The sequence below is a fragment of the Miniopterus natalensis genome, chromosome 4, assembly GCF_054644295.1.
Source record: "Miniopterus natalensis isolate mMinNat1 chromosome 4, mMinNat1.hap1, whole genome shotgun sequence".
NCBI classification, from domain to species: Eukaryota; Metazoa; Chordata; class Mammalia; order Chiroptera; family Miniopteridae; genus Miniopterus; species Miniopterus natalensis.
The window spans coordinates 27,310,046-27,330,240 of NC_142084.1; the positions used below are offsets into that span (position 1 = coordinate 27,310,046).

The following is a 20,195-nucleotide window of genomic DNA, read 5'->3' on the forward strand; positions in this document are numbered from 1 at the left end:
TGACTGCTATGACTTTTCCTTTCACTCTACTTCCTCTCATGTCCACTCCTGGTCTCAAACCTGGAATAGGGAAAGAGGAAGGTTTTTATCGGTGGTGCTGAAAACTGACAACGGAACACAGGTTAACTTTTGTCAACACAAGAAGCGTAATACATTTCACAGGAGACAGAGTGAAAGTATGGACTCTAGATGCCCCATTACTCCAGGATATGCCCACTGTTACCACATCCGGGTCTTTCTGAGCAACACAGAGCTGCAAGGCTACCTGGGTTTTATTTGCATCAGAAGGACATTGCTTCATTAATTTGTTGCGAAAAAACTGGGCAAATTAGATGAGTTTGTGTTTCAGTTTTAAAAAGTTCATAACAGTGATCAAAACTTAAAGCCAAGTAAACATCCAGTAAAATTCTCACTACCGGAAGCTGACGACAGGGCCTGCTACCCCACCCTCACTTTAGCCTCCTGAGATGTATGGTCTCTCTTAGAACCTTACTTTTCATTTCGGTTATTACACCAGTTCTTTTCATTGTTTTCCTTATTGATTTATGTTTTTTTCTGACAGTTTGTGCCATTGCTTAGTTTATCTTGGAACTAGAGAATGTGGGAAAAGATTCAAGTCTTTTGAATGTGGGTTTTCCCAGTCCTGAAGTTTCTTAGATTTGGGTGTATAGACATAAGCAGCAATCTGGTGCACTCATTAATGCAAAGCCATGGGCTTGTGTGCATGTGGTATTTATATGTGGAGGTAGAAATATGTGTAAAATTATATGGCTTTCTATATGAGTTTATTCATCTACCTATACTTGTAATATAAAAAATAAATGATTTTTCCTTTCTTCCCTTAAAGTTCATAAATCATTTGTTGATTCCTTCCCGACCCAGAGGTCAATATATATCATCATTGCTACCATGTGAAGTTGATTTAAAAAATATATATATATCTTTATTGATTTCAGGGAGAGGAAAGGAGAGGGAGGGAGGGAGATAGAAACATCAATGATGAGAGAGTCATTGATCGGCTGCCTCCTGCACGCCTCCGACTGGGGATCGAGCCTGCAACCCAGGCATGTGCCCTGACCGGGAATCGAACCCTGATTGCCTGGATCCTAGGTCGATGCTCAACTGCTGAGCCATGCCCTGGCCGGGCTGCAGTTGATTTTTTAAAAATAGTTCATTGATTTTTAGAGAGGAAGGGAGATGGAGAGAGAAAAATGGATGCGAGAGCACAACATCAATCGGCTGCCTCCTGCACACAACCCCGGCATGTGCCCTGACCCGGAATCTAACCAGCAACCTTTTGGTGCCCAGGATAATGCTTAACTGAGTCACCAGCCAGGGCATGAAGTTGATTTTTGAACATCATGTGGCAGCCTATTAGACTTGATTACTTGGAATAGTATTTCCAGATCTAACAATTGTTTAGCTAGCTATTCTCTCCCCTCGATAAACAGTTGGGATAAATGTTTCATGGGAACCCTGGTAAGTCAACATGACCAGATTGGTAACCTGCCTCTGGATTGGGATGAGTATGGCTGGAAGCATAGCTTTGGGTTGTCCTGGGTGTAGTGTGGTTCTTGGTACTGGGTGTACCCCTTTGTGGGCAGCCCTGAAAGCTCTGTGCGTGGGGTACTTCAAGTCTGAACTAGTGTGGTTCCTACACCATCTGTGTGCCCTTGCTACCTAACACCTACCCGTCCTGTGGGTGGCTACAGAAAGGGTCCTTGGCTGCCTCCGAAGGGAAGGAAGCTGTCCTGCATCCTTCCGTGGAGATGGACTGTGTCAGAGTCTGGCCTGCTGTCTTGCTAGTCCTGACGAACCCAGTAGCACTGCTGCTGGTTGAGCAGAATTGGCAGGGACTGTCATAAATATTTAATATGAAAAGTATAATAATAATAGCAGCAATAACAACTACTGACTCTTCCTTTTTCTTTCAGAAATGTGTTACGGATGAGTGTTTCTTTTTTGAACGGTTGGAATCCAATAACTACAATACTTACCGGTCAAGGAAATACTCCAGTTGGTATGTGGCATTGAAGCGGACTGGGCAGTATAAACTTGGACCCAAAACAGGACCTGGCCAGAAAGCCATACTTTTCCTTCCAATGTCTGCTAAGAGCTGATCTTAATGGCACCATCTGATCTCGTTTCACATGAACGAAGAGGTCTATTTTAGAAATTTGTTAATGAGAGAAAAAATGTGTGCACGATTTGCTGTTTGTATAACTGGTTAGATAAGCTTTTATCTAACAGTAAAATATGTAACCATTGCTTTAGTAAAGAAAAACAACAAGAATTCCTGGAAAGATGTATAAACTTCCACCTTTTGTATAGCATTTGCCTTTATCCAGTAACGCTTACTTAGTGCTACAATCTTTTCCATACATTTGCTCCATTCGAAAAGAGGCTTTAAAAATGTGCACACTTGCAAATTTTCTTCATGGAAATCATACACATTAGAAAATTAAAGTCAGATATTTAGTTAACCCAAAATGTGCACCACTGTTATAACATGGCACACATTAATCTACATGTACGATTTACTAAAATTTTTACATGTGTAAATTTGATTTAATCCACCCCTATCATTGTTTTGTAACTCTCTGGCAGCTCCCTGTGGTAGAGTTTATAGAACAAGCCCGTGTAAACGGCCGGGAGCTGCTCCATGGTCAGGTCGATCTTGTCGAAGCCCTCCCTGTGCCCGTAGAGCAGCAGCCGCGCAGCTCTGCTGGTGATGGGCGTGGTGTTGGTGGCCTTGACCAGGTCAGCGAGGTCCATCCACTCGCAGCGCAGGCACTCGTGCGGGCACAGCTGGATGGAGAAGGACCGAGGCTCTAGGCGGCAGATGACGTACATGTCCGACTTCCCAAAAGCCCCGGGGTGGCTGTGCTGCTGCCGAATGCTCAGGAGGGACCTGAATTCTGATCTTATACCAGTCTCTTCAAAAACTTCTCGAACTGCTGTGTCTCCTGCGTGAAAGAAAGACATACAAACCAATGAGGATTTTTCAGAAAGTAGTCACCACAGGTTTTCAGTTAGAGTGCCTTATCTAAAGGTTCAGAAGCAAACCTTCAAGAAAGTGAAGTTTTCAATATAAACTCTGTGCTTTCTGGACACCCTGAAATACCAAAGTATTTTCTTACTATTGTACACCTAAGAAGCTTTTGAAATAGTGAAGATTTCTTTGGCTGCTACTGAGGGGCCTACCCACCTGTATGTTTTGGGGGTCACATATTTTTAACCTCTTCCTGCTCTATTTCCCAAAAGGTGAAAACATAGGTTGCAAAGCTGCGGTTACTGTTCCTACATGTTTCCTCATTGTTACCTGTTCGTGGTCATCCACCAGCACTGCCTGAATTTGTACCTGTCAGTGTGGAGAGAAAGCGATCCACTCTTCCCTATGAACATGTAGGGCTGCGGGTGTAGAGACTGCGAAGGGATGCAGACCTCTGCCTGTGATCTGGGGCGGGCGTGTGGGACTGTCAGGCCTCTAAACCACAGAGGAGTTGCCTTTGCGACCTGTTTGTTATGCTCCTCTAGTTATCCAGTCCATGTCATCCCATTTGGGAATTTTGGGCAGTTCCTTTGTTTCCTGAGATTCCAAAGAACTTAGAGTCATTCCTCTAACAGATGCTGCAGTCACTCCATCAGAGGTTTCCAAAAACTTGCGAGATACAGAACTGTATACTACAACAGGGTTTTCACATTTTAGAAGGGTGATTTTCCGATAACACGCAAATTTATGAGGCAGGATTTTTACTGCCATTAACATATTCTGGTGGCTGCTTTTTCTAACTATCCAGATGAACCCCTCAGTGGGCTTCCTCGAATTCTGTGATGCTGTCCTTATCTCCCAAAGTGCCCTCAGAAGCCCTGAAAACAGCTGCCTTCCTCACCAGTTTGCTGGGAAGCACCATAGTTGCATAGATTTTTGTTCAAAGGCCCTTTAGCGCCCCCCTTTTCTTGTTTGTCAAACAGGAAATTATATTTGCCTTGTCAGTAACCTTGGTAATCTTACTGGTGAAGAACAGGCAAGGAAGAGGAAGGCAAGGACACTGTCTCCATTCCTGTGTGCTCTGCCCCGGACTGTCTTCCCAATTCCCTGGGTACGCTACACCCTGGTTTTCCCTGAGCAACAGCTCAGAGTGTGCATAGGAGGAGCAAGGTGCTCTGAAATGTAAGCCATTTGTCTGCCATTTTAAAATTACATGCTGATTCCCCTTATATTCGACATTTGCCACAGATTACACATGGTTAGAAGTTATATTTTTAAACTAAAAACATAAGAGAATTTATGTTAAAAAAGGAAAATTTCCTTACTAAGAAAAATAATCTTCAGTCTGGCATAGAATCCATATTTGTTATTAAATCTGTTAAAGATTCTGGCACTAGTCTTAAATTTTACATGTCATTGGTTGGTCTCACGTAACTATTGGTTAAGTGTTCTTTAAACACTTTGAAAACTAAACATGGGGGTTCCTATCTAGTTCTTAGTACCACTAGTCAAGAGTTGGGCTTTTAGTTCCCCTTCTAGCCTGTTTCTATGTCATGGAGCTCGGATGGGGCCAGTTGGGGAATCAGCCCTGCTCAGCAGTCACCAGAGCAGTGGACCCCAAATCAGTGCTTCCTGGGAAGTCTGTTTACTTGAATCAGCAGAGCAGTGGCTAGACAAAATATTGGAAGGGCAAGTAAGTGCTTTTGTGTCCAGGGTATGAGACAGCCCTTCCACCTCAAGATGGAAATCTCTTTCTCAAAGATTTTACCCATGACTTTGAATTTTTTATCTGGATAAAGTGCTTTACTCTGTTGTACCTTTGTTATTTTAATGTACTGTAAGCTAAACTGAAATACCATTTACTGTGTTACAGGTTTGGAGAACATAGGACAAACCAAGAGGGTTATGTTTTTATTTTTGCTGATTGAGAGATATGTTTAAATACGTCATAGAGTTTTGTTTAGTTAGAGGACAATAATGAAATGGAGTTTATATTTGTTATTTCTATTTTGTGATATTTAATGATAGGATTAGGTTGAAATCAAATAAAATCATAGGAAAAATTGTGCAGAATGTGGGTTTTCCTGGTGTTTTGCTCTGACTCTAGGGCACCAATGAACTTGGACCAGCAGCTGGTTCAGTCCTTGGGCCGTGCAGGGGGTCTCCCCAGCAGGGTCATGGGATTTTTTTAGGAAGGCAATTTCTCTATTTTTTACCATGTAGACCTTTGTACTCCTAGGGTAGTATATTAAAGCCTTAGGATTGCATTCCATTTTGTATATGCTCCTCTTAATTCTTTTTAGACACTATGGACAATAGTGCTTCATTTATCTACTATTATCAAAGAGTGAAGGACTGCAAACAGGTGTGTTTCCCAGTTAATTTGTGTTTACTACTTATGAGCCAGTATGAATGCTTGCACATTGGTGATGGCAGTATTCCTAAAGTATATTATATTCCTAAATACAGGGTTTAAGGAAAACAAATAATTCTTGGACATTTTGGCTTCATCATTAAAAGTATCTGGTATTGTATTGTATTACAGAACAGAAATGCCCACGCATAGACATAGTCATTCAGGCCTCTATTGTCAGTTGCTATTTCCAACTGCTTTCGGGGTTTTATCATTCTAAGGCAAAGCTTTAATTTATACTATGCCAAGAAAGTATGGTGAATGCCAACTGCTGCATTTTTCTTCTTTCCACATGGTTGAGGCGTATCTATGATCTCTGGATAGGTGGGTTGTTGTGACAAGCACAAATACTTTAAAAAGTAGTAAATTCTTAACTATGTGGACTTGAAGGGTTCTGGAGTACACTTAAACCTAACTATTTGACTTGGAAATGTGTTTCTTCATGTACATTTAAATATAAGTATATCTGAAATTCAGAGGACCCAGAAAAATGAATGCAAATGAAATAAGTCAGTTCCTTGGAGAGGAAGCTAACCTGTAGCCTGCTTCCTGCGGGTGTGGATTGGGTGAAGATGCAAACATAAGCTTCACTAGCTCACGTGCTCTCATACATCACATAAGGAAAGTGGAAGATAATTAGGTTTGAGAATAAATGGCTTCCTCTTCCCGCACTCACACCACTACCAAATCCTCTTTTTTTTCAACAGAAGACCCAGCAGAATCTGGGTCAATAAGTACCTAAAAGCCAGAATTTGCTAGGGTTTATCTGAATGTAATAAATTTTCTTACTGGTTGTTAACAGTTGGCTGTATACTATGTATAGGGCATTTTAATCTGTGTAACATTTTAAAAAATCATGTTTCAGATATGTATACATTTTTATATAAAATATCTGAAGATAATTTAGGAAACTGTGTTCACATAAATGTTGGCTAAAGAGAACAAGGACATGCATTTTGAGGAAAAATTCATGGGGAGATGATACTGGTATCAGATGAATTATCTATTGATTTATGATGACAGGCTGTATTTGACTAGAGGTGTAAGGCATAGGTAGGAAAACTCAGTTTATATTTTCATCTATTTCCTATAAAATCAGTGACACTGAGAATTCTTAGTTTATTTCAAATTTCCCTGTCTTCAATATTGAACTCAGTAATTGTTTTAAGGAGTTACCTCTCTCATGTGAGACTTTCTCATCTGAGATATTTCACAATGTTTTGGCTTCTAACTATTCACAATAGTAGATAAATTTTTCAAGAAGAGAAGAATTACATCACAACTGCTCTATAATTGACTTTATAAATAACACCTGTTTTAAAGTTCATTTAAAAGTTACTATTCAACCCTGTGTGATGAAACGGTCAAGAATTTGTATTTTCTTACAGTTTAATTCCAACAATTTTAGTCATATCCAAAGTAGTCCTCAATGCTAAGCTTTACTGATGTATATCCACAGCTTCTCACTTCTCACTTTCAAATAAGTCACTCTAGAAGCAGCCTTAAGGAGAAAAACAGGTGTATGCTCCTGATGGCATTTTTTTCTACTAAGGGAAATAAGTTCTAATGTTACAAGTTTTGTTGCTAATTTTATATTAGCCCTGAGGTAACCTCTTTGAAATTTTTTTACTTAGTCTGAACCAGTTAGAAAATTTAGTCTTATTTTGAACTATAGAGCAAAGAAGTAAACACATGAATTTCCTCAACATTTTCAGGCCCATTGAAAACACGTAAGATACACACCGATATCTTCTCCAGGCTCTGACAGGCCTCCTGGGAACTTCCACATGTTTTTCAACTGCAGTATAAAGTCAGAAAATAAAAGTCAACACAGCTTTTACTCACTAACACACATACATGGAGGCCCACAATACTCACCCGTATTGGTCAAGGTGGTTGAGAGTATTTTTGGGTAATTGCATGTAAATTTTTTCCAGTTTCTTTCCTCATTCCTCCCTTCTTTTTGGGGGAACTGGTAATTTATGAATTCTTTTCCCACTGTTTTCTTTGGGAAATAGAAGTGGTTTTGTTTGGTTAATGTGATAAATTCTGTATGAATGAAACAGTGAAGGGAAACATCTACTGAATTTGTGTAATTTAAAAAATTTTGCTGCTAGTTAACTATTAACAAATAGAGGAATCTTACAGATGCTGCTATAAATAAGTAGAAAATACAGTATAAATGTAATCACTGAAGTATACTATTTTTAATTTCACATTTCTGTACTGTGTGTCTAATCAGATATATTAACCTTATGGTTTCTCTTGTTCTCTGTGTTAATGATTTCATGGATAGTGTGAATAAAACTGATTAAGTTTATGGGGGTTTTTTGGCGCACCTTTTTTGGGGGTGGGGAGGGGCAGGTGGGAAGACCTGATCTTGGAATGGGGATAAACATGGGGAAAATTGATTAAAAATAATTATGAAATGGCATGGGACAGTATTTTTCCTGTTAGAGGTCTGTTACACCTGCCCATCACCACGATCGAAGCTGAAGAGAGAGAGTCATAAAGGCGCTTCGGCTTGGAGCCAGGACACCTTCTACTCTTCATTCATAAAATAAGTTTATGGACCTTTTCCTGGTGTGCTTTGTGACCCTCTCATTTCCTGGATGGGTGCTTTCTTTAAGAGTGTGTCATTTCCCAACTATGCTAGGTTGGAGACCAGTGGCACGATTCCCAGAGTTTCCACAGACTGCTGATTATGTGGGTACATAATTCAGGCTTTCCACCCTTCTGTGTCTGGCTCAGACCTGAGGTTAATTTATAACGCATATTATGTTTTATTTTATTAATGCAGAAAGATATCTCTAAGGATATCTACATAAATGCACTGCCTTTGGGGAGTTCCATTCTGAAATGGTTCCAGAAGCTATGTTTTTATAGAAACGATGCAGTCTTTTGTCCAGTAGGATACTGGACTTGACCACAATAAATTCTATTTCTAACAAGAGATACAAATGCTTCCCCAAAACAATAAAAGCCAACTTCTTTTTTAACCTAGACTTAATGACAAATAATTGGAGATTGACTGTTGATTAAATTTGGAGATAACGAACTTACTGGAAGGGGGATCATGCTAGATATAAGGACTGAAAACAGCTCACACAAATTTGATTTTCTTTATCTCACAAACCTTAGCTATGGAAAAATTAAGTATATTTTTATGCTGGTGAGTAGTTTGTGACATTTTCTGGCACCAGTTAGCTTTAAAGAGCTTGTTTTAAAAAAGCTTCCTCCTTCCCCCCCAAAAAGCTTCAGCCTGTGGTTAGTCTAAGTGGCAGGTAGAAAGGCCTAAGTTAGATGGTTTGAAAACCTGGTTAATGTAGATCAGATCAATGGAGAGATGAGTATATCTTCTTTTTTAATATTAAAGAATATTCCCCACTAATTGGGTTGAGCAACATCATCATCATCATCACCAAAACAAATACTAGGTGATGTATATTGGATGTCCATTACGTTAAAGACACCACTAAATGTTTTTATACGAATTACATTTAGCCCTGGCCGGGTACCTCAGTTGGTTAGAACGTCGTCCTGATAGGCCAAGGCTGCGGGTTTGATCTCCAGTTAGGACACATACAAAAAGCAACCAGTGAATGCATAAATAAATGGAACAACAGATTGATGTTTTTTTCCTTTCGCCCTACCTCTCTCTAAAATCAATCAATAAAAAAATTAAAAAAAAAATTACACACATTTAAACTTTACAGTTACCCATGAGGGACTATTGTTCCCATTTTGGAAGTGATGAAACTGAGGGCATAAAAAGACTTAATAACTTGCTGAGGTGACACAGCTAGGGTGTAGTAAACTCAGTAAAAATCCAGGCTGCCTGATGCTATCCATCTTTCAAGAAATTTTAAAAATTCATTATCTATTTTCTCACTAATCCTTAACTACCACTTGCTGCTTTTTCATATACTTCTTGCTCTTTTCTTCAGACCTCACTAGAATATTCTGTGTAACCCAACCAGAATTTGTAGCTGAGACTTCCACAGGGCTCGTGAATTTGAACTGAACTTTAAGTTTGCTAGCAAATGTGTTTGTATCTACCTGCTACTTGTGGGTTATGCTAATGACTTAACTAAAGTTCTGTCATTCCACTATGTTGTTTCATGAGGGCAAAATTACTGAGGAAGGGGTAAGGACGAGTTTTGATAAATGTCAGTTTGAGTTTATTATCTATTTTCATCTTCATTCTCCCTTCCTGTGAAAAAAGACACAGCATCTCTATGCTTCAAGTGTAAAATTCCATGAACCTTCTACCCCTAATCTCACAAAAGGAATTTTCCACTCGCTTCTAAAAGAAATATTCTCAAAGTGCTCATGCTTGTTGGGTGCTACCCAACATTCGCTTATATGACCCCTCCAGCTTTGAGTGGGTGGCATCTAGGTCCTCAGGCGTATCGGATTCTTACACATGACAAAAGGTATGAAAATGTGTGATTTTAAACCATATTCACAGTAATTCCATATTTCAGAATGTTGAATGTTATGACAAATTTTTCCTCTGCATTTGCCAGTTAAAAGTCTGATGTTTTGGGAGGGTGTCCGTGTGGAGGGAAGAAGGGAAGAGAGAAGACTGGATGACATAAGGGTGGTCCCATCTATCACTCTGAAACCCCTTCTTCCTCGGTATTAGGAATTGCTAGCCTAAGAAATAGGCATTTTGGATATCAACAAGGGGTATTATTTTTAATGCATTTTTTCAGAGTTATTTTCTCTCTTAAAGCAATTCAAGTTTAATAGCATTGTTTCTTTTAAAGCTTGTCCTGAAGACTAACTCAGTCTGTTTAGGGTTTCTAGAATGGGTGAATAGGAATGATTTATTTTCTGATTCTTTTTTTCATTTTTCTAACCTCATAGACATTTTCTGTTTCCCTAAGCAGATGATTAGCTTCAGAAACTTCCCTGGGCGTGGCTGCTGAAACCCGAACCAGGAGTTTGTGTAAACAGAACCCCCAGGTATGGCTGAATTTCTTTCAGCCATATCTCCAGAACCTAGAAAAAGGATATGGCCCTGCTAGCCTCGTCTTTTTGGTTCTCTTGCATTATTTGACCTTCATGTTCTTCCTTTACTCCAACTCGATCAGGTGACAGAAATTTGGTTATCTTTTATTTCCATTGTTCTAGTTTTAATGCTATTCTCACTTTTCAGAATTCAGAGCCACAGTATTTAGAAAATACATTAGCTACAATATTATTGTTGTTACCAATGAGACAGAAGCTGCCACAGAGATCTCTTAATAAGTTTGTTTATTTGTTCAACAACAATTTACTGAGTGCTAGGTGCGGGGCATACAAAAATTGATGCATAATATAGCGAGCCCATTCTCTTTCTCCCTGTACCGCTGTATTTTTCTTAACACCACCATCTTATATGTTATTTATTCATTTGCTGATTATTTGTATCTTATCCATTTGAATATAAGCTCCAGACACAGGAACTTTGCTTTGTTCACTATGTTTGCCTAGTGTTTAGAACAGAGCCTACAATGCAGTCAGTACAGGAACTCAGGAATGCCCAGTGAGTGAGCGAACAGGTCCATGGCCTGGACTTGGCTTTTTTATAACACCCAGTTTACAAAATCAAGCCACTTAGATCTTTTATTTCTCAAAATCATGGGGCTGGGTGAAGGACTGGAATATATGGGTAGGAAAGGAAAAAGGACACATTTTGAGTATCATTTTAGCTTTGTGTCTGAGTGTGTGCGTATGCTTGTGGTGAGGGTTAAACTTTCCTCTGCAAGAAACGCTTGAACAGCAATGTCCGGGCAGAGGGAGGCACTTAAAGGAGGCGAACTGGCTCAGATGTTGGGAAAGAGAGCTAATTATTTATGGTTAATAGCTGTCATTTATGCTTAAATTCCACCTAACACCAAAATACAGAAATTAAATATGGCTTAGTGTCACACTTTATATGTATGTGTGTGTGTGTGTGTGTGTATATATATATGTATATATACATATATTTTTAATCCTCACCTGAAGATCTTTTTTCCATTGCTTTTCAGAGAGAGTGAAAGGGAAAGAGAGAGACACTGGTGTGAGAGAGACTCAGTGACTGGTTGCCTCCTGCATACGCCCGCACCAGGGCTGGGGATCCGACCTGTGACTGAGGTACATGCGTGGGAATCAAACCCAGGACCCTTCAGTCTGCGGGCTGACGCTCTAACCACTGAGACAAACCAGCTAAGGCACACTTTATATTTTTTATGACAACACTGAACTATACATGAATACTCAGTTTTCATATTTTGTTGCTCTCGGATCTCTGCTTATATCTTTAAAAAAAGTGAAGCCCCAATAGTATCATTTCTACATAACCCACATAGAATCCAAAGTCCTCTGTAATCTGAGTTTGTCTCTAGCCTCTGCCAGTCCCAGCTGCCCAGAAGCACAGGGACATGACTGGATTCTGAAAAGCATGCATTCTCATTCTGAAAGAGCCAATCACTGGCAGGTTTGCAAGTCAGCAAAGGAAAAGTTGGAGCCCAGAGTGCTAGTGTGCCCAGTGTGCTAGTGTAGCGGTTCTCAAACTTGACCGTGCACCTGAATCACCTGGAAGGCTTGTGAACATGAACTGCTGAGCAGCATCCCCAGAGTTTCTGATTCAGCAGGTCTGGGGTGGGGCCTGGGAATGTGTATTTCTAATAAGCTGATGCTATGGTTGTCTCTCAGCTCTAAACTCACCCTCCATACTGTGCCTAGTGATGCTAGAGCTGGGATCCTACGAACCAATTTCTGCTTTGCCAGGGGACTCCCTTTTAGGCTCCACCAACAGGTTGCAAGGCAGGAGGAAGAAGAGGGGACTCACTGAGGGCCAGGCACAAAATACTCAAATATACTCCATAAATTTCTGTTGATAAAACTCAGTTTGAGCCAGAGATCCTGCAGTAACTAAAATTTCAAAAGTTACTTATAACTATGAGAATGCTTTTAGATAATATTTCTGAGAAATGTGTGATACTATTTTCAGCTATCATTGCCAATAGTTGTTTAAAACTTAAAAACATATAGGGAAAATGTTTGACTCTGTCCACCAATATTTACTGAAGTCTGAGAAAGTACCAAAATAATTATTCTCTTTCATTTTTTTACTCCTGAGTGATCATGAAAACACTTGTTCTCTTAAAAACCTTTGTTGGTTCTGGTTGCCTAGACTTCTTATTTTGGTATACAAGGCTTTTTACGTTCTGTTCCCAGGCTAGCTCTCAGGTCACATATTTTACCACTGCCTGCACTCCTGGCCACAATGAACTTTTTGCCATTCTTTCCACACTGCGTTCAATGGACTGAATGTTTATGCCCGCCCCACACAATTCATATGTTGAATCCTAATTCCCAATGTGATGATGGTATTATAAGGGAGAGTCTCTCAGAGGTGACTCGTAAGAGTGGAGCCCTTGTGAATGAGAGTAGTGTTCTTATTAAAGATCCCAGAGAGTTCCAGTGTCCCTTCACTATGTGAGGACATAGTGAGAAGACAAATGTCTACGAACCAGGAAGTGGGACCTCACCAGACATCAAATCCGCTGGCGCCTTGATCTTGGCCTTCCTACATCCGTAACTGTGAGAAATAATGTTCGCTGTCAAGCCACCCGGCCTACGGTATTTTTGTTATAGTGGCCTGAACGGACTAAGACACCAAGTCAGCTCCTTTCTAAACTCTGTGCCATTATGTATGAAATTCTAATTTTCTCAGTCTGTTTTTCTACCCCTTTTTTCCTGGTAAGCTCCTACTCATTCTTTAAGACCCAACTTAAATGTCACCTCTTCTGAGAATTCTTTAGGGGCTTTTTAAAGGCAAAGTAAATTGTTACCATCTGTTGTATGACTGCTTTCACCATAGGTAGTGAGATGCAGGACAACAGGGGTATTGTCTTACTAATCTTTGTGTGTTCAGCACCTGGCTCAGAGTAGGAGTTTATGAATGTTGGATGAATGGAAGAGGGTCTTGATAGTCTGTTAGAAAACAAAGTTGTCTTCCCAATTAAATACAGCCATTTATAATTTTCCTGTAGCCATAAAATAGTGAGTGACAGTGAGGTTACCCTGACATTTTCAAGGCCTGCCTAAGCATTTATGGATTAAATGAATGGCCAAATGATCCATAACTGCTTAGAAATAACTTTTAAACTATAATTCCTTGACCATATAAAAATTTCAATATTTTATTTTTCTCTAGCGAGAACTGAACATTTAGAAAGCAAGTTATAAACAAAAGCGACTTACTTTATTTCGATCTTGGACTACCAATATTTTTCTAGTATTTTCATCAAATACAGCTCCTGTTGGGGGCAAAAAAATAAAAGATAATTGAAAAATACTAATTTCATTCATCTTAAGACTCCCATATCCTTTTCTATGGTCATTAAAATCCTACCCATCCTGAAGGCCTAATTCAATACCACTTCATCCATGAAGATGTACTCTCTCCAACAAGAAGCTGGTGGCTTGGTTACCCAGGTTCTTTTAACCAGTGATGGATCTGGCATATGCTGCCCTGTAGGATAATCGTCTGCAAAGCTTTTCTAGATTGTCTGTTTCTGAGGATACACAGTTAAATTAATCTTTTTATCCTTTTATAGTATTAGCTTAGTGTCCAGACAGTTTTAAGTGCTTACAAATATTTATTGAATTAATGAGTTGACTTTTCCATTCTCATTTGTATTCCTCATATCACTATGTATAGAACATGGGTTGTGTCCCCTGGTGATCCAAATCTTAAACATGTCAATATTCAGTTCAAGACCTCCTTGAAGCCACTTAAATTTGTTAACTACGTATGTACACAGCTTTAAAACACACCAGTATATTCCTTTGGAACACTTGCTTCTTTTATATATGTTTTAAGTTCTAGTTCATTCCTTTTATTTATTCATTCATCATATGCACTGACTAGCACACTAAGTATTTGGCTAGGTGTTAGTACTCAAAATAGTTGTTTTTTTCGATTTCTCTGGGCAATCCTGGGTCTTTTATAATACTTCAATGATTTGTATTAGGTTCCTTTAAATGATATAATTTAAAAACATTGTATTTACATAATGTGGGAAAATATAGAATATTTTCTATATTTCCATCCATTCTTTCACTATTGAGTTTCTGTATATAACACACATAGGTTCTATATGTAGTATTGTCAGGCACTTTCCTGAGTGATAGCAATACAATGATGAACAAAACAAAATTCCCTATCCTCACAGGGTTCATAATTTGTGTGTGTGTGTGTGTGTGTGTGTGTGTGTGTGTGTGTGTGTGTCTAAAGGAGATAGCAAACAAAATAAATAATATAGAACATGAGAAGGTGATAAATGCTATCTGGAGATAAAATATAGAAAGGGATAGGTGTGTGTAGCACAAGGAAGAGCAATTTTCTCTGAAATGAAAACAAAGTATTTTTAAGTAAGAAGGAAAACCACTAAGTGAGATATAATTAACATTAATGTTGGCTTCTATTAGGAAATGTAAACTATAATTGGATTTTACAAAGGATAGAATGCCAAAGAAATGCCAAGGAAACCTACTCTTAAGTTTTAATAATTTGTGATTATTCAAATTGAACTTTTCCCTAGTGAATTCAATATAAACATGAGCAAAAAATTCCAAAGATAAACTCAGCAGCCCTAAAGCACAGTGTGAGTGACCCCTGCTGGTCACAACGTAAAAGTTAAATCTAAAGAGATCAGAGATTAAACAGAGGTTATTAGCATATTATTATCATTAGAGACTGTGCCAAGTGCTTTATGTGCATTACCCCAGGTATTCCTCACAATAATCCCATGACTAATGGCATCATTTTTACTGCCCACATTCATGCAGCTCTAAGATTGACATCCAGTGGGCCTGGTTTCCAGCAGACATTGTCACAGCAACATGGCCCCTTCACCACACTATAGCTGTGTTCTCAGAGGGCAGCCATTTCCAACTAAAGATCTATCCAACCATTCGTTCAAGAAATAGTTATTGCACGTTGACTTCATGCCAGATGCTGTCTTTAACCTGAGGATACAGTGGTGAACAAGAGATAAAATACCTGCCTGCATGGAGTTTATATTATTGTGGGGGAAATTAAATAAGTGAAATAATATAATTTCAGATTGTGATAAGTTCTATAAAGGAAAACAGCTGGATAAAGGGACAAATGATGGGACTGACGTGGGGGGACTCTGTTTTAGACAGGAAGATTAGGAGCTTTTTGAGGAAGTAATTGAGCAGAAACCTTGGCTCTAAAGAGTGAGATAAATAAAGCCCTGGGGAAGAGCATAAAGGGAGAGGAGCCAGTGGATTTAAAGGCACTGAGGCAGACACTAGCAGGGTAGAAAAGATTTCTCTTCTACTCATTTAGGTTCTGGGTCTGGGTCCTGTGAATTAAACTGACAGAAGACAGATTAATAGGGAAAAATACAAATTTTATTTGGTGTTAACATTTTTGTGTCGCCTGGGGTAGAGGTGAAGCGATATAACACAATTCCAGAAAAGCAGTTAGACCACTTTAACAAAGAACGATATGATAAATTGTGGATATATGATAAGACAAAAAAAAAAAGGGTTTAGATGAGGGGAGATAAATTGTGGGAAAATGGCTAGGAAACATATGGGGGGAACTAATGGAATACAAGGGTTGTGTTAGTAAGTTAGTTTGAACAGACTATTCTTGGTGTCAACTCCTGTCTCAGGTGATAAGAATGCTCTCTCCTTTCTGGTACAAGAAACTTATACCTTACTTTTAGGTAGAAAGGGGGAGGCAGAGAAACCTTTCTTTACCTCCTGTTCCTCCATTGTCTTCAGCTCAAAATAATACGCCAAAGTCGCATATTCTGGGTCCTGATCCCCTCCACCAGCCACACCCACCTTCTGTTGCTTATTGTGACAAATGTCAACTATTTTCTCTTCACCTAAAAAACTCTGTACCTTTCTAGAGCAAATTTTTACATTATCTTGTCCCCATCCCCCAAAACCACTTCAAATTCTACTTATTCAAGATTTTTGTCAAATTCCAGAATCTCATTCCCTGAACTCCTATGGTATATCTTAACTTCAAAACAAAATATAGTACTTAGATAGAAATAAGTCCTTCGTGGGACACTCTTTATGCACATAGTACCAATTCTGCAGTAATGACTGGAAACTCTTAGTCTGTACCAATGAATGGACAACCATCTGTACGACTTTCTAATGAAGTGTGAGGCTGTCATCAAATTTCTCAAGTAGTCTTATGAAGTAGAGCTGAAAGGAAAGTTTCCGAGTGTCTGTACCTGAGACCATGGACAGAGAAAACATTAGACATCCCTGAATAACTCCTTTAAATGATTTCAAAGGTGCACGCTACCTTAAAAAACTTATAAATTATATGAAGGCAAATAAAATTATTATTAAGTTACTAATTAACATGTGTTATTGCTTTCATTTATTTTAGGTCATAAGGATTCTTTACTATTTTAGTTTTTCTGGAAATCTAGGAATGTTCTTAACCCTGGTTCTCAAAGAGAACAGCCGTAGCAGAGAACTTACTAGAAATGCAAATTTTCAGGCCCCACCTTAGATCTTCTGAATCATACTCTTGGGGGTCGGGCCTGGCATCTGTTTAAACAAGCTTTCTAGGTGATTTTGATGAACTTCACAATTTGAGAACCAGTCTTAACCTAAACCAAGGCCTCTCAAGACTGTCTCTGAAGCTAATCGGCAACTTTGAAATTCTATAATATATTTATATTTTGTTATTTTAAACGGTTTGGCACAATAATGTAAATGACTTTAAGAAGTAATGTTTAAACCATTAAAAAGCTGGTTTGCTTTATCCTAAATCCAATCTAAGTTATCTTTTCTACAAATTCACATAATTAGTACTAATATGTTTTACCACTATGAATTTATTCCCTGGTCCCCATTCAGTGTTATTATTTGAGTGGTGAAGTTCAAATATCTGTGGGAAACATGTTCAAACACATCCTTTGGAAAACTAAAGACTGAACTTGCTTGTGCTCGGAGCTGCCCTCTTCCTTTCAAAGCACTAGCAATAGTCCCAGGGATAATCATTTCATCAAAATTTTCCACGAGGATAAACCATCACTCAAGCTGTCAGAAGAAATTGGGGGAACTCTAAAAAGTTAACACTGATTATTGTGTTAGAAACTGACCTGCAACCCCCACTTGATGTGTCGCGTACCCAGGGAGTCTGCTGGGCCCCTTTCCCAGCCACAGGGTCAGCGTGGATGAGTCCGCTTCCGCGTGGTGAAAGCAGAAGCCCAGCGCGGCAGCCGGGGCAATAAATCGACTTTGCAGGATGGGGACGTGCAGCCAGACAGCTATTCTGCCTTCCGATCGCCACTGCTGTATCGCAGCTGAAATGTCAAAGATAAAATGTCAGTGGTTGCCAGTGAGAGGGGCGGAATACATTCAAACTCATCCCACAATGTCACTTCCTCCAGGAAACCATTTTAAGCATCTGCTTCCCAGACTAGTTATCTATGGGGGTGGGGGTCCCAAAATGTCCTGGTCACACCAGCAGCATGGGAAGTACCATGTTTTATTATCATTACCACCTTGTTTAAGTGATTTTTCCCACCAGACTGAATTCCTTGTGAATAGTCAGTACAGAGGTGACCTTTATATTCATATCACCAGGCACAATGCTTGGCACATAATCGGTCCTCAATAGTCATAGAATGAACAAATCAGCTGACTTAAAATAAAGTGCCATTTTAATGTTCCTTATAAGACCTACATTTTAATCTTTATAAATGAGTATTACAGCCTATTTACTCATTGAGAGTTCTGTCATCATTTTTTTAAAATTTATAAATTTCAGGTGGTTTAAATAATGTATACAAGTTCTAGAAAATTCTGTAAAGACAGTGTGGCTAACACAGTGACAGACACAGGGCACATGTGATCCTCAGATTATTTTGTTTTTTCTTTATAGGCAGTGCCATTCAGTTTTGATTAAGTCAATAGCAACAAAACCAGCAGTAGCTCTTGGAGGCAGTTCAGTGCAGTCAGCACAGGTTCTAGAGCCCGGGGAAGTTAGAATCTTTCTGTGCCTTGGTACCACCATCTTTAAAATGAGGAATAGTACCTACCTCCCAGGGTTGTTCTGAGGATTAAGTGAATTAGTATTTGTAAGGTTTTTAAAACTGTCTAGCAATTTAAAGTGCAATAGAATTTATTTTTTAAAAAAGTATACGGTACTTCCTAGTTTATAAATAAGTTTCATATAATTTATCTTGGACCACCACATCTATCCAGTAAAGTAATTTGGGCTGGTATAATTCACATAAGCAACCTAAGAGACAAATCGTTTTGCTGGTGGAATGCCTAAATGCCTGGCGAAAGCAAACGACAGAACCTGGAACTTGAAATCTGGATGTGTGACTCAAAACCCAGCCAGCCCCCTTTCTGCTTTGCCTTGCTGAGGTCACCTGGGCCTTGATTACCTGATTGGTCACTGACAAGTGACAAGTGTGTGCAGTAAGAACCTGTATCTGGCCACATGTCCGTATACCTTTTAGAGGATGAACATTGACTCTTCTACTGGTGATATTGCTGGAGTCAGCAATTATTCACAAGCAGGAGAGAAAATGAGAAGAAAAAAGTCGTTTGGGAATGAATATGAATAAAGAAATAGGAGCACTTGAGGTCCTGCTCCCCGACGTAGTCGGTTTGGCTCAAATAAACTCTTATAGAAATTCTAAAAAAAAATTAAAAACCAGCTCGATTATACTCACATAGATGCTCACGTGCCATACTGCTCAACAGGAATGAGATTATTTGAAGCTCCTGTTAGTGTGAGCATCTTTCCCTGGCTGCAATTCTGTGTTCTGCCTTCAATCTGATAAGGAGCCTCAGGGCAGTTTGAAAAACAGGCTGCTCCACCAAATCAAGGCTGCTTCTCTCAAAGTGAAGGCTCTTCCTTCCAAACTTTCCTTCTTATCACTGAACTCAAGGTTCAGAGAGAGGGGAGTTTTCTCACTGAAGACAAGCCACCCACATCCTCCCTGATTAATCACAAAAGCCTTGTCCTCTAAGTACAGGCGAACTCGTCTTAACGCCACAGCCCCTGGTCTGATTTGAGTGCAAATATGACCACGAGGAACCTCTGCTCCACCACGTGTAGGAGAGTCTGGGCAAGGTGCCCGGCAGAACAGCGAGTAATAAAGTGATGATACCGTCAAAGTCTCCTGGGCGACACCGTGCTAAGCACTTCAAGCCCTTTATCCACTTTAAGCCTCGGCGCCCCCCTGCGCTGCTCTCACCCGGTTTCACCGAAGGGGAAAAGGTGGTTTACAGAATCTGATCAAGGTGAAAGTCACACGCTATACGGTGGACCAGAAACTTGGGGCAGCCGATCCCAGAGTCTAGGATCGTCACCATTTCCCCCAACCGCCTCAGAGACCTCCCAGCAAAGGGCACGGGAACCAGGGTGCGATCACGCGCGCCCTCTGGGCGCGGTGCCCCGCAGGCGTGTGGGTCCCGGTTACTTCGCTGGCAGCCGGGGAGCGGGGGGCCCTCGGCCCAGGCACTTGCCATGCAGGCCCCTCTGGAAGGCGGCGGCGTCCAGGCGGTCGAGCGCGCCCAGCCGCACCGAGACGCCCCCGAACCTGTCCACCTCGCCCCTCAGCAAGCCGGCTCCAGCGGCGGAATCCCACGCGCCACCCGGGCTGCCTGAGGTGCCGCGCGGCCGGGCCGAGAGCCAGGCGCCGCCGACCCGGACCAGCACCGAGCGCAGGCAGCCCCTACTCCGCAGAGGTAACATCCCCGCGCCGGCCCACGCTGTCGGCT

At 40.2% G+C, this 20,195-nt stretch overlaps 2 protein-coding genes across 2 annotated transcripts in view; one reads left to right on the plus strand and one right to left on the minus strand.

Moving 5' to 3' along the window:
- The window catches only part of FGF2 (fibroblast growth factor 2), a 50,046-nt gene extending 42,321 nt beyond the window's left edge, over positions 1-7,725 (plus strand). The window contains exon 3 of the mRNA XM_016203316.2: positions 1,935-7,725. Coding sequence (XP_016058802.1) covers positions 1,935-2,120 — 186 coding nt within the window. The 3' untranslated portion in view covers positions 2,121-7,725. The remainder of the gene's footprint in view (positions 1-1,934) is intronic.
- NUDT6 (nudix hydrolase 6) lies at positions 2,294-20,178 on the minus strand. Its single transcript, XM_016203315.2, has 5 exons — positions 19,941-20,178; positions 17,555-17,758; positions 13,647-13,702; positions 7,149-7,203; positions 2,294-2,966 (listed from the first exon to the last, which is right to left on the minus strand). The coding sequence occupies exons 1-5, from the start codon at positions 20,167-20,169 to the stop codon at positions 2,569-2,571; spliced, it is 942 nt and encodes a 313-aa protein (XP_016058801.2). The 5' UTR covers positions 20,170-20,178; the 3' UTR covers positions 2,294-2,568.
- Between the last annotated feature and the right edge of the window lie 17 nt (positions 20,179-20,195).